Source organism: Dipodomys spectabilis, unplaced genomic scaffold (assembly GCF_019054845.1).
Source record: "Dipodomys spectabilis isolate Male_0828 unplaced genomic scaffold, ASM1905484v1 ptg000115l, whole genome shotgun sequence".
Classification (NCBI taxonomy): Eukaryota; Metazoa; Chordata; class Mammalia; order Rodentia; family Heteromyidae; genus Dipodomys; species Dipodomys spectabilis.
The window spans coordinates 6,777,626-6,791,315 of record NW_024870792.1 but is presented as its reverse complement, the minus strand read 5'-3'; the positions used below and the strand labels follow the sequence as shown (position 1 = coordinate 6,791,315).

At 37.9% G+C, this 13,690-nt stretch overlaps 1 protein-coding gene across 1 annotated transcript in view; it reads right to left on the bottom strand.

Annotated features, from left to right (window-relative positions):
• The window catches only part of Hibch (3-hydroxyisobutyryl-CoA hydrolase), a 46,072-nt gene that overhangs the window by 11,895 nt on the left and 20,487 nt on the right, over positions 1 to 13,690 (bottom strand). The window contains exons 7-11 of the mRNA XM_042688314.1: positions 11,817 to 11,895; positions 8,291 to 8,436; positions 5,513 to 5,599; positions 3,631 to 3,689; positions 2,603 to 2,684 (exon numbers count right to left, since the gene is read on the bottom strand). Of these exons, the coding sequence (XP_042544248.1) occupies positions 2,603 to 2,684; positions 3,631 to 3,689; positions 5,513 to 5,599; positions 8,291 to 8,436; positions 11,817 to 11,895 (453 nt within the window). The remainder of the gene's footprint in view (positions 1 to 2,602; positions 2,685 to 3,630; positions 3,690 to 5,512; positions 5,600 to 8,290; positions 8,437 to 11,816; positions 11,896 to 13,690) is intronic.

The window sequence follows — 13,690 nt, the reverse complement described above, 5'->3', positions numbered from 1 at the left end:
GCCCTCTACTTAAAGCACTACGTTATTTTAGATATAATGTGGGGGGAAAAAAGGTATTGAGCCAGTGTATTTTTAAAAATGCTTTCTGCAACCTTATTTCGAACTTCCCCGGTAACTTCTTAAATACAGGAATGGTTTAAATAACATTTGGCAAAGATGCCAAATACTTCTATTTCACAATATCCTAAAATGTTCATGATGGTGCTGAAGACATTAAGTGACTAAGTTCCACCAGCACACTGGAAAACGGTTTTCTCTTGTCTATATAAGTCAATGTCTTGTTCCCCTAAGGTTCACTCGTTTTCTTGACCGTGTCTTTCAAAGAGAAAAACTATTTAATTAAAAATCAACTAACTGGTTGTTTTCCTTTTGTTGTTCATATTTTTGTGTAAAAAAACGAACTGACAATAGAATTCATTTCAGCTGTGGATCTTACATCTATGTCTATAAACTAGTTTGAATTTTTGCATAGGGTGCAAGCTATATATTTTTACTTTTTTTCCCCTTTACATAGGGATATCCAACTGTTCCAAAACCCTTTGGTGAAAAGACTACTTTACCCCCAGTAAAGTATTTTAGGCGTCCAGAGCAGCCTTTTCTGTAGTCTGAAAGAAGGTGTGAACCTCTGGCTGATGGGAAGTACACTCACCCCAGCCAAGCCTTAATGAGCTGTGTTACTTTCTCAGCACATTGCCTTCCTGTACGTCTTCCCATGGTCTTGTGGAGTTCTGTCTGAGACATGCACAGATCAATATTCTGGAAATTCTTTGAGAAGGAAAGCTGACACCATCCCTATTACTCTTCTCTCAGGGATAAGGCAATTGCTTCACCTCTTTTCTTCACTTTTCCAGGTCTTTACACAGCAGGAGAAGGATTCCTACTACAGTTAATTCTTCATGAAGGACAGCTGCTGATTTACTTTGAACTAGCATACTCGTGAATAGCTCTCAAAGCTTACAGAAGGATTAGTAACCTTTTCAGCTTAATTTCTTTTTTTAGTATTTTGCTATTTCTTTTAAAAAAAATCCATGACCTAGCTATCATTCTTAGAGTCTTTATTTTTCCTCTTTTTTTTTTTTTTTACATAAATCTTGCAAAGAATTTTTGTCCCCTTTTTGTATGTTAACATCTTCAAGTATAAAACAGTTCCATTGACTCTTCCACAAAATAGGTACTTTAGGGGCTGGGAAGGTGGCTCAGTGTTAGAGTGCTTGCCCTGCATGCATGAGGCCCTGGGTTCAATTCCTCAGCACCACATAAGCAAAAAGCAAAAAGCTGGAAGTGGTGCTGTGGCTCAAGTGATAGAGTACTAGCCTTGAGCTGAAGAGCTGAGGGACAATGCCCAGGCCCAGAGTTCAGGTCCCACAACCAGACCCCCTACCCCCCAAAAAAATAGGTACTTTAAAATTAAACATAAATCTAACAGTTGTAACTAGAAAGAAGACAAAAATGTGAGATTTCTGGTGCTGAAAAAGGCATTTACATGCCCTCCCTTTAAGCCCTTCATCCAGAATGCAACAAGGGGCACACCCAAAAGACTGTAGGTAATGCTGGCTTCCTTGGCAGTACACCCCATGGGTCCAAGGCATGATCCTGCAATGCTAGCTACCTGGAAGGCTGAGACTGGAAGGATCATGGTGTGAGACTAGCAGGAGCATAAAGGTTCACAGGACTCCTTCTTACTCCTTCTTGACCAATAGTGAACATAGTGTCACACACACCTACCATCCCAGTGTGTGAGGAAGCATAAATAGGAGATCACAGTCCAAGCCTGTACTCAGGCAGAGAGAACCTATTTCAAAAAGAACCACTGCAAAAAAAAACAAAACCTGGAGGCATGACACATCTATAGAGTGTCCACTAAGCAGGCACATAAGACAATTAAATTTTTGTCAGTAAATTTCCTGAGAGCTGAAATGCTGTAGCTATATCTATAAATAGAATATCAGCAGATGAAGACAAACTAAAACTTCCTTTAAGAAAACAATAATACCTCAAGTTTCATAATCTTATGATAAATGAAGGTCGTAAATAGTAAATAGTAAGGGTGTACACATTTATATTAAAACAGCTTTTCCCTTGTTCTTACCAACTGAGTTACATTACTATTTAAAAGATGATTAAAAAGTCCCTAACTCTGAGAAATACTACTTAAGGCTCAGCTTTGGCTGTAGGTGGGTCTCTTTCTAGTTCAAATAGGATCACTTTTTCATGAACTCTCTTGCTTACAAATACCATATTCCATATTAAGCACAATTTATGGATTGATGTAATTGCAACATATCATTATGTGACTATCCCTCAGCTTCTCAACTTTTCTATTAAATATGGAACTAAAAGCTACTTCCAGAGAACAAGAAGAACTATTCAGAAATGAAACAGAGTTACTAAAGTCCTTCTCTGTTACATACAGAGGACATAAAATCAGCTCTCATTTGCCCTCAGCAGCTGGTGAGCAGGCATGGCAGTTGGGTTTGGTCATGGTTTGATGCCACTGCTGTCAGAGACTTCCTGTGTCGTTACACCCAGCAATGGCACCTCAGAAAAGCTTCTCTGTCTGGAGAATACACCATACTTGGGGAAGGAAGGGTCAGTTTATTACCTTCAACTGTTCTAGAGCAAAAGGTGAACCATCTTGTTGTAAATTTTCAATAATCTGCTCCACAGTATTGGCTGAAAAACAACTATTAAGAAAAAAGTGTGATTTTACCAAAGTGCAAGTGAATTCCTATCTCTAGGATAACAACAGATCTGACTGAACACTTCTCCCTAACCTGGTACCAATAATGAAGAATTATTTAGCCTGTTTTATAGGATAAGGAAATAGAAAGCTCTTTCCTTGTGAAGCTCTTTCCTTAGTTCAAAACAAAACTTAAATCTCTTTTCTTTTGTTTTTATTACATTGATGGACCTATGTGTGAATAAATATCTCACTGTGAAAAACTGATGCTTTTAAAATGAAGAGATGGAAAAATTATCTTCCAACAGTGTTTTTTCTTCCTTCCTTAGACAGTGTGCAATTTCTTACATCACTGCACACTTTTCCTGGCTGACTTAATAAGCTCTTCAGAGGAAATGACTTTACAAAGATAAAAACTGATTCAATTATTATTTTGTAGCCTCTTTCTCCATTTTTTAAGAAGTTATTCTGTGTTGGGTGCTGGTGGCTCATGCCTGTAATCCTAGCTATTCAGGGAGCTGAGATCTGAGGAATGCAGTTCAAAGCCGTCCTGGGCAGGAAAGTCCATCAAACTCTTATCTCCAATTAGCCACCAAAAAGCTAGAAGTTGAGGTACGGCTCAAATGGTTGATTGCTAGCCTTGATCAAAAACTATCAGGGACAGTATTCAGGCCCTGAGTTTAAGCCCCAGGACTGGCACATAGAAAAAACAAAGTTGTTTTGCATTTAAATGGATTAGTATAGAAGAATATTTAACTAGACAGTGATTACTTATTTCCCTTTCAAAGAGTTAGCAAGAAGGTTCTTCCAAGCTTACATAAAAATAAAAGCATTATGCTATCTGAACTCAGAATTTGCTACATAAACACAATATAATAAAAATGTTCGCAAATTCAATTGAACAGACTCTTTCCAAAGGAATATAGTAGATATAACTGAGTTATAAGTACCTGTTTATTCTGTCCGTATGTTCCTCAAGTATAAAAGACTTGTCTTGATCAGTCTTGCACTGTTTAAAAATAATTTGAAGAAATTAAAACTGCTTTAAATGCTCCAAAATTTCCTACTTAATTATACACTTTGTAACAGATTATCACTTTCAGTAAAATTACATCTAACACTCTCATAAATAACTACCACCATATGCTCAAAATTCAGACAGTATGTATACAGTATTCTAGACTGGTTCTTGTATCTTTATTTAAATATTAAAATTGATAAACTATTGTGTAAACCCAAGAACTTAAGAGATCTGAGAGGTCACCCTGACACATCCATTTAATCTACCATTCCCGGTGTCCCTGCAAGCTCTGACCTCCAGGGATAGAAAACAGCACCCCAGGAAGGTGCTCCCAAGTGCTTGGCAATACAGTAACTAGGCCTCTGTTGGTTTAATCCTGGGCCAAAAGTCTGTCTTCTAGACTTTCTACTTTGATTTAATCCCTTGATTACCAAAATTGTTTCTCATATAACACAGCTGTGTGTATCTTCACAATCCAAGTCTTCTTCATGAACATGTCTCAGTTTACCAAGGTCATTCTTCACTGCAGGTGATGCAGAATCATAACACAGTACAATACTGGATACAAGACTTTCACTAAGACAACTGGCTCTGGGTTTGGGGAAGGCCTATTGTAGAACTTATTTGCACGGACCTCCAATTAATTAAGATTATTTAGGAAAAAAAATCAGTGTGTGGTAGAGCTCCCTTATCCTGTACTCATGAGTACAGTACTTTGGATGGGTCTCTCTTATAATTTTATATGTAATGCCAACCACAGTTATCAGTTGTACATTGCATTATACAATCTGATAAGTACCTGGATGCATCATTAAGGGGTCCATGCATATCAATGGTATACAGTATTTCTTTTCCTCCCAATGTATTACTTGGGAGTGGGATGATATGCATTTGGTTCTTCAGGCCAGGTGGTCGAGGGAGGTACAGGTCTTCTTGATATACACGCTCCAATTCTTCTCAGTAGAGCACCACACCTACTCCTGTTCTTGGCTAGATCTGCTGGACTTTTGCAGTTCTAACTGCTGATTTTTTAAAAAAAAATTAAACACAATCTTCTTATCATCCTTCCTCTCCTTTTCCTTTCAGTAGATCTGGAGACAGAACCTAGGACCTTGCACAGGCTAAGTAAACACTCCACAATTGACTACAATTTAGCTTTAGCCCAACACCTGCACACATCTTCAGAGATTCCTGGCTCTTCAGAAGGGCTGAGAGCAGGAATCAGGTTACTTCTTCCTGGCTTCAGCACTGAAGGATGATCATAGCGTTTGCAGGTCTAAGTTAACTACCGAAGGCCTTCTCCTTGCAAGCTTTCATTATAGACATCTCATTTCTGTTGTCATCTCATTTTCCCCTTTCATTGCTCTATTATAATTTTAGTTCAGTTTCAGGGGAAAAAAGCAGATAGTTAGAAACTACATGTTTTTATAGATACTTGGCTTCTATATAAAGGAACTCAAGTTAGGTAATGTAAGGAATTAAATCCTGTAATACATTTTATTATTAAAGATTTAAGAGTTTTATTTTAGTAATCGCAAAAATAATGTGAACACTGGGCCTCCAGTACAAAAATGCAGTGTGTTGTAAAAATCCCTTCCAAGGCTAATCACAAGGCAAGTTGTGCAGCTGCACACTAAAATGTCATCTTTTCAGACAGCAATCCTAAGGAGTGTGGAGGGCTGACCCTCCCTCCATGCTTTAAAGTAAAAAAATTCCCAGTACATGTATAATGTTTCTCAACTATTAATTTTTTAATCACTTTTCTTTCCCCATAAATGAAAACCTTCAGGTTAGAACACTGACAAGATTACCTCCGCATGGTAGGTTGCTAAGACATTTGCAACATTTTTTGCTGAAGGAGATTTCAAGGCTAACAAATCTTGCTCTAACATGGACATCTAAAGGGGAGAAAAGGAAAACAGATTTGAAACACCATAAAAACACAGAAAGCTTTTCTTCTCTTAATTATTTTATGATTTTTATTTTTGGTGGTCCTGGGGTTTGAACTCAAAGCTTCCTACTTGTTAGGCTGAGAGATATCTGAGCCCTGGCACCAATCCCGTCTTTTAGACAGGGTCTTGCATTTTCTCTCAGGCCATCCTTGGATCTTGATACCCCTCCCTGCACCTCCTGAGTAGCTGGGACATCAGGCATGAACCATCACACCTAGCTTGTTTGGTTTTGCTTTTTTTCCTTTTGAGGGGATAGAGTCTTGCTAACTTTTTTCCTGGGCTGGCCATATACTGAATCCTCCAGAGCATTGTCTCCTGAGTGGCTGGATTACAGGCATTAGCCACCACACTGGATAAAAGCTTTTTGATAGAATTCTTAGAATTCTTGTCTAAATTTATGATACTCTGTTTTCAGCTGGGTCATTGAAATAAACTGGATTGAAGGCAGCAAATGCTGCCTTGGAAGGAGTGAACCAAGATGGTTCTGAAATCCAAAACATTTCTGGTCCCAAGCATTTCAGATAAAAGATATCCAAAGTATATTGCAACCAAAGGTCTGACTTACAAAATTCACCACATGACTAGTGGCTACTCTGCTCCCTGCCTAACACCATATACAATCCACTTATCTTTCTATTTTCTTATATACCTAACTTACAACTAAATGGGACCATTCACTATTTTCAAAATAGCTGAGGTTTTCCTGTCCTTGTTTTTTTTATTCTATGTGGAATGCTTTTTCCTGACAATACACACCCTAACATCAGTAAACTGCAACCTGTATGAAACAATTCTGGTATTTTCTTACAGGAAAGCTCTTCTTTTTTTCATGCACTATCCTTAATGTGTACCACTCTCTTTTTTTATTTATTATAGGCCCCCAAATGGGCCATTTACCTGCTACAGACACTATCATTGGACAAGCTGAAGAAAAGTGAGAACTATGCATCAGCTCTCTCTCTTATGCTAACTAACTAAATCCACCATATTAAGGGTGTCCCCAGAGTGGACAGTGGAGGGCCCACATTTGCTAAGGGTAAGGATCAGACAGTTGCTTACTCCGTGTAGCTAAGGACAGGCAAAACATGGAGAGAGATCTGAAATTTCAGCCAAATAGAGGGGCCTTGTAACAAATGTACACTTCGCACATTTTACAGGATCTATAATAATGTGAGAAAAATCTAAGGCTCATTAAAATAAAAAATGTTCACTGCCAATTTATAAAGTTCGTGAAGAGAATTCTATTAGCATCCAAACAATGCATTTTATACTATCTAAATGTTTTAACTTCAATGGTAGGCCAGGGGGGATACATGAGAGTAAAGAACTTAATCATTTGTTAGAAGCCTTTAGAGATTCATATAATAGTCCAAAAGTCAGAGTAATCTCTAGTAACAAAATAATTAAAATTTGGATTCTTTCTTTTTTGTTGTTGTTGTTAGCCAAGGGGCTTGAACGTAGAGAGTGGGTGCTGTCCAGGAGGCTAGCACTCCATCATTTTGGGCCACAGTGCCACTTCTGGTTTTCTTGTGGTTAATTGGAGAGAAGAGTCTCAGGGACTTTCCTGCCCAGCCTTAGCTTTCAACCTTGATATTCAGATCTCAGCCTCCTGAGTAGCTAGGATTACAGGAGTGAGCCACCAGTGCCAAGCTGAATTCTTAATATATGCCAGTTACTGCACTACGCATGTAACATAAATTTTCTAATTCAACTTTTATAATAGTCCTTCCACTATTCTAAATGCCATGTCCTCAAGATCAGATATTCATGTGAAGACTATGTACTTCCTAGGAAGTAGATTTCACCCCATAGCTCCACAGATAGAGACCATTACACAGGACAGGCCCGCCAGCTGGTGCACACACTTATGTGGTTCAGAGGTGAGGTAAGCCAGTTCATCAAGAAAAAAACTAAGCCAGAGGAAGTAGAAGAAATCACAGATCTTTGTCTGAGACTCTGGGATAAAATCACCTCACATTATTTAGCTCTTCCTGATATTACATATAATATAAGAAGCTTGAACTATGATGATAACACTAATACCTCATTTTGGAAGCCAAAGTTAAATTCAAGAAAGCCCTATCTATCGGCCTACTCTTCATTACTATCCAGTGCTAAGAACATTGGCCATCTAGTTAGAAAAAGAAAATGATGAAACAAAACAGACAGATAAATAACATGCTATCTTCTTGAAGCAAATATGCTTTAAAAAGTCACAAAAACATATTTTGTAATGCAATTATATGAACTGCACTAAGGAAACTTAGAAACAGAAGAATTCTTCAAGAATATTCTTACAGGAAGTAGCCTGTTGGCTGAGGGAGAGCGCCCAGGCCCAGAGTTCAAGCCCCACAACCAACAAAAAAAAAGAAAGAAGGAAGGAAAGAAAGAAAAGGAAGGAAGGAAGGAAGAAAGTAAGAAAGAAAGAGAAAGAAAGAAAGAAAGAGAGAGAAAGAGAGAAAGGAAGGAAGGATATTCTTACAAAATAAAAGGTTCCTTTCATTTTACAGAGGGAAACTGAGAATCAAGATGCTTACACACTTTCTCTCAGAAGGTCAAGGATTCACACACACACATCTACCTTGGGGTCTCAACCACTCATAACATTTTCCTCATACAAAATAAACACCCAGTTACCTTTCCAGAATCTACAAAGTGTGTGGCAATTCCTGCTCTGTACACATCTCTTCCTTTTAGTCTGAATCCTGTTAATGCAAGAAAGTAGCCCAGTTTTCCTGGAAGTCTTGGCAAAAAATAACCTCCACCCACATCAGGGAATAGTCCTGTAATTAAATATAAGAAAAAGTGATTAACGATGACTCAGATAAAGATGAACATACATTTTTTGTTTACCTATTCATTTCTCTCTGAAGTTCTCATCAATATGGCAAAGAGTATTAAACTAGGTACTACACAGTATAACCAGTACAAAGAACTTGCTATAAATTGTGCTAAATTAGTATTAACACTTTTCAAAATCTGCTTATTTCATGTAGAAGTCAATAAGCTGTCATATGGCACAATATTTTGCATAGTATAAGTAATCAATAATGCTACCTAAATTTTCTTATCACTAATTAATATAATACATATAGTAAAACATTCAATCCAAGGACTATTATATTATATGCAAATTACCATTTAAATCACTATTAAGTTCATGATTAAGTTCTCTAAACTTAATTATGTAATATTGTAGATGAAGACTGATACAATAACCATTACTTCTATTGAATGAGCAAGTTCCTAAGTAATAAAATCTTTTGCACTTGTTCTTTTCCTAACTGGCAGCATAAATATGAGCATAAATCTTTAAATTCTTTCTGGTTCTACTTGCCAAGAAATTCCTAGAATTAAAGAGTAAATAGAATGCTACTGAAAGTGGAGATCTTAGTACATCAAACCAGAAGGTCTGAAGTTGAACCAACCTCTCCCTAACTTCTACCATTACTCACCTCCACAAAGAGAACAACCATCCAGCCTGGCACCCATTATCCTCACCAGAACCTACAACATCCTACTGATTACCCTCCAGAGTGATCTTTTTCAAACACAAATCTTGATCAGATTCCTTGCATTCAACTCCTTAAAACCTTTCCATGGTTTCCCTTAAATTAAAACAATCATGCTTACCAATTCAAAATCTTCCAGGACCTATTACACATCTAACTACTCAAGATACTCCAGTCACTCAGCTTTGTTTTTAATTTGTCCAATCTGTCTAGGGGTTCAGCTTGGCAGTGTACTGCCCAAGTGAAAACACCCTCTTATCCTGAAACATACTCTCTTCTAGGTCATTATATTCTCCCAATTACCCTTGCCTCCACGACCAGTGGCTGTTTTTTCTACTTTCCCTGGCTGGCTCTTCCTCTTTTGACTGTCAAATGTTACAGAGTCCAAGCTTGATATTAGATGACTTCCTCTTCCCTGAGTTTACATTTTCCTTAGATCTTCTGGCTTTAAGTAACATCTACATGCTGAGTAGTCTTGTTATAGACTGAACTGTGTCCCTCCAAAATTCATATATCCTTCCAATATTCATAACTACAATATGGTTATTCACAGACAGAGCCTTATTAAGTATGGCAGCCTAGCAAATTATTCACTGCTAAAACCAGTTACGCTTTTCCCCTTGAATATCACACTCTTACATCTGCCTTGTAGGTAAAACTATAGCTAATAAGTATCTCCTAAACCACATGCTGACACTACAATGCACCTTCCTTGATCAGCCTTAACCATTGAGTAGCACAAATAAATACTTGGGAGTCATCTAGGATTCCATGTATGAGTGAGCTAGTTAACTCCCGTAATGTTTTCCAAGGCTATTCCTCCTATTCAAGGCTATTCCTCCACACTATTTCAAACTGGAATTTCCTTTCTCTAGCTCCGTGCTGTCCAGTACAATGCTGTGCTGATAAGAATATTCTGCTGTCCAGTGAGGTAGTCACCAGCCGTATGTGGCCATTAAACAGATGAAATATGGGTGATGCAACTGGAGAAGTTTTACTTAAAAGTTTAAATTTGCAATGTGTAGCTAGTGGCTAAGTACCAGACACTGTAGTTCTAGCTTGGTGTAAGGACCTCCTAACCAATCTCATTGTTAATATTAGGGCACCTTTACAAGACATTATCTTCAAAGCACCAAATGGTGGTCTAAAAGTAGAATCGAGACTGTGTCACTCCCTACTACACAAATCTCCCATGGTTTCTTACCAAACTCACTGCTGGAAGTGGCTGTGTCTCTTCAAGAGCATATTCCATCACTCTTTCCCTAGATTCAGACCCACTTACACGCATTTGATTTGCTGAAAAGGTTCATTCTCACCTTTGGGTTTTGGAGCCAACTTTTCTCAATGCCACACATTCTATTCTCAGGCCTTACTTAAACTAGCTCCTTCCTATCATTTCCTCAGCTTGTCTCCGTAACCACCCAACCTAACATGACCATCCAGAAAAATTACACCATGGGCAAAACAGTCTACCAAGGACCATGGTTACATCCCTGCTGAAACAACTACCAAAACAGACACATGGCAAGTATGGTAGCCCACACCTCTAATCCCAGCACTTGAGAAGCAGAGCAGGGGAAGCATAAATTCAAGGCCAGTTTGTACTACATAGTGAGATGCTGTGTTAAAAAACCCAAGGGTGCCATGAGCCTGTGGCTCACACCTATAATCCTAGCTACTCAGGAGGCTGAGATTTGAGGATCGTGGTTCAAAGCCAGACTGGACAGGAAAGTCTGTGAGACTCTTATCTCCAATTAATCACAGAAAAAGCCAGAAGTGGTTCTGTGGCTCAAAGTGGCAGAATGTAAGACTTGAACAAAAGGAGGCCAGGGACAGTACCCAGGCCCAGAGTTTTGCCCCAGGACTGGCAAAAAAAATAAATAAAACAAAACAAAACAAACAACAGAAAAAAACCAAGGGTTAGAAATACAGCTAAGGAGTAGAGTGCTTGCCTAGAATCTGCAAGACCTTTGGTCTGATCCCTAGAACCACAAAAATATATAAACCAATGTGCACACTGCACATCAGACAATAAAGGAAAATAATCTCTAAGTATCAGAAGACAAGCAAAGTACAATAGCTCCAGTTTAATGCCTTGGGAGTTTCCAGGCCTGGCATAATCCTTCATTTGATAAATGAAGTTAAGAATCCAGAGAGACCCGGGCATCTAGAATTACCAGAAAAGTGTACTAAGGAGGAGATTGCAAGAGAGAGTGCAGCAGAGAGAGAGGAGAGAGAAACAAAGACAGGAGGAGAGAGGGAAGACAGAAGAGAGAAAAGAGAAGAAAGAAGAGAGAGACAGAGAGAGAGACAGAGAGAGAATATGAACTCTGAGTATCTGAGAAATGGGCAATACATGTGCATGAGACAACTTCATGAGACTAGGAAAAGATTAGAAGAAACTGAACTGGAAATCCACAGGAAGGCTGAGACAATGAGTTTCCCCACTAGTCAGACTAGCAAAAGTAATCATTCATAGGCACTGGACAGACAGCTGATGATGCCTGGGGGGAAGATGAGGAGGGTAATAATTAATTAGCATTCACATCAGCACTGCTCCAATTTTTCAAACAATAACAATAAACAAATCCAAAGTAGATGAAAGGAACAAACTGCTTGTAAGTAATTATGAAAACTTTCTGGTATTTTACCTAGTCCTGTTTCTGGCATTGCAAAAACAGACCGTTCAGTAGCCACTCGGAATTGTCCATGAACTGAGAGACCAACTCCCTACGGAAATAAGAAAAAAGATTTTGGCTTAACAGTATTGCAGAAATTAAAAGCATATACCCACAAATATCATAAAGCAAATAAAATATATTTATTTCCCACCAGAATGTGTTACAAAGGATAGGTTGGAGGAAAGCACTAAGCCACAAAATTTCAAATGAACTCTCTGAATGAAAAACATAAGGAATCCTTGATATTTGAAATTGATCTGTTGAAACCATATACTCTTTGTCTCTTCCCTAACTCTGTCACTTCAAAATAGATGCAGTTTAAGACATGGTAATGGGGCAAAGTGAGTGTAATCAGAGTATATTATATGCACATGAAAGTGCGGTGATGAAATTCATTAACACATGCCAAAAAATACTGACTCTGCCTGGAACAACTTAGTGTTGTTTATTGGCGGCATAAATAATAACCATCACAAGCTAGTCCAATAAACATATGTTGAACCTATCTTATTTACTTACATATTTGATCACTTTTCTCATAACACTTCATGAGGCCTTAAAATCAGTTACTAAAAGATTTGACTGAGAATCTACTTCAAACTTACATGTTATTTAAAAAGGTATGTATTATTATCGTCTTATGAGGAGTCCATGAAGACAAAGTTCATAAGCTCGAGCTTGCGCTTATCCCTGTAATTGCCTGCATTATTATATTCTTTCTCCTCACTCAGAACTTCTTATTCTTGTAGTTCTTCTCATTCTTAATTCTTTTGAACCACTACTCTATCACTGACATCACAGAGTAAAGTAAGTTAAAACGTGTATTTGCTCTCAATAGGAGTTTGGTAAACGTTAGCTAAATATAAAGGGTTTCAGTTCTATTTGAGTCTTCTAGTTTTTCAATAAAACCACCTCAGTTCAAATGCTTTCATACTCAGTCACGTGCAAATTGTTAAAACTACCAAGCCTTTCTTTAAGAAAATACTTAGACATATACATAATTTTGCATAAACTTTTTTGTGCTATTACTACTTAAAATTTAATAGAACATGTTCATAAGCATGGAAATGAATAAAATTCTTTGGTCACTACATCTTTTATGGCCACCACCTATCAGTTATATCTACCATATTAGAGTCTCCTTATAGAGACAGCAGAATTACGTTTTAGGTACTATGTTAGGACACAGTCAACTGAAAATATTAACCCCAATGAGACTGTACATACTTTATAATGAAATCTCACAATTCTTATAAAAATAAAACACTAGTTACACTGATAATTTCCTTATATTTGGGAGGAAGGGTGGCTCTGGGTTTGGACTTAGGGACACTTGCCAGGCAAATGCTCAACTGGTTGAGTCATGCTCAGCTCTCTTTGTTTTAGTTTATTTCTCAGTTAGGGTCTTGCACATCGTCCAGTGCTTACCTCAAACTGTGATGCTCTATTGCACAACTCCTCCACACCATGTGTACCTCAGATTACAGGCATACACCACCATTCTCAACTTGTTTTATGATACAGGGTCTCCATAACTCCCTTTCACCCCTAGGCTGGTCTCAAACCACAATACTCCTTTTTGTACCTCCCATCTAGATAGATGTGTTTACATGTCTATACCATAACACTTGGTTCATCTATATTATTTTAAGAGCCCTTTCCTTGCATTTTATTCTCTACTTTTCAGAAATGTATTGCTAAGAATTTATAAGAAAATGTTGAGTTAGATCAGCAGTTTTTCAGTTGTGTTCTATGGATCCTAGGATTCAGAAGAATTGCCTCACAGCTAGATCTCTAGGTCTTAACAATCAATACTGCCTCTGCTCTAATCCTTCTCTTTACCT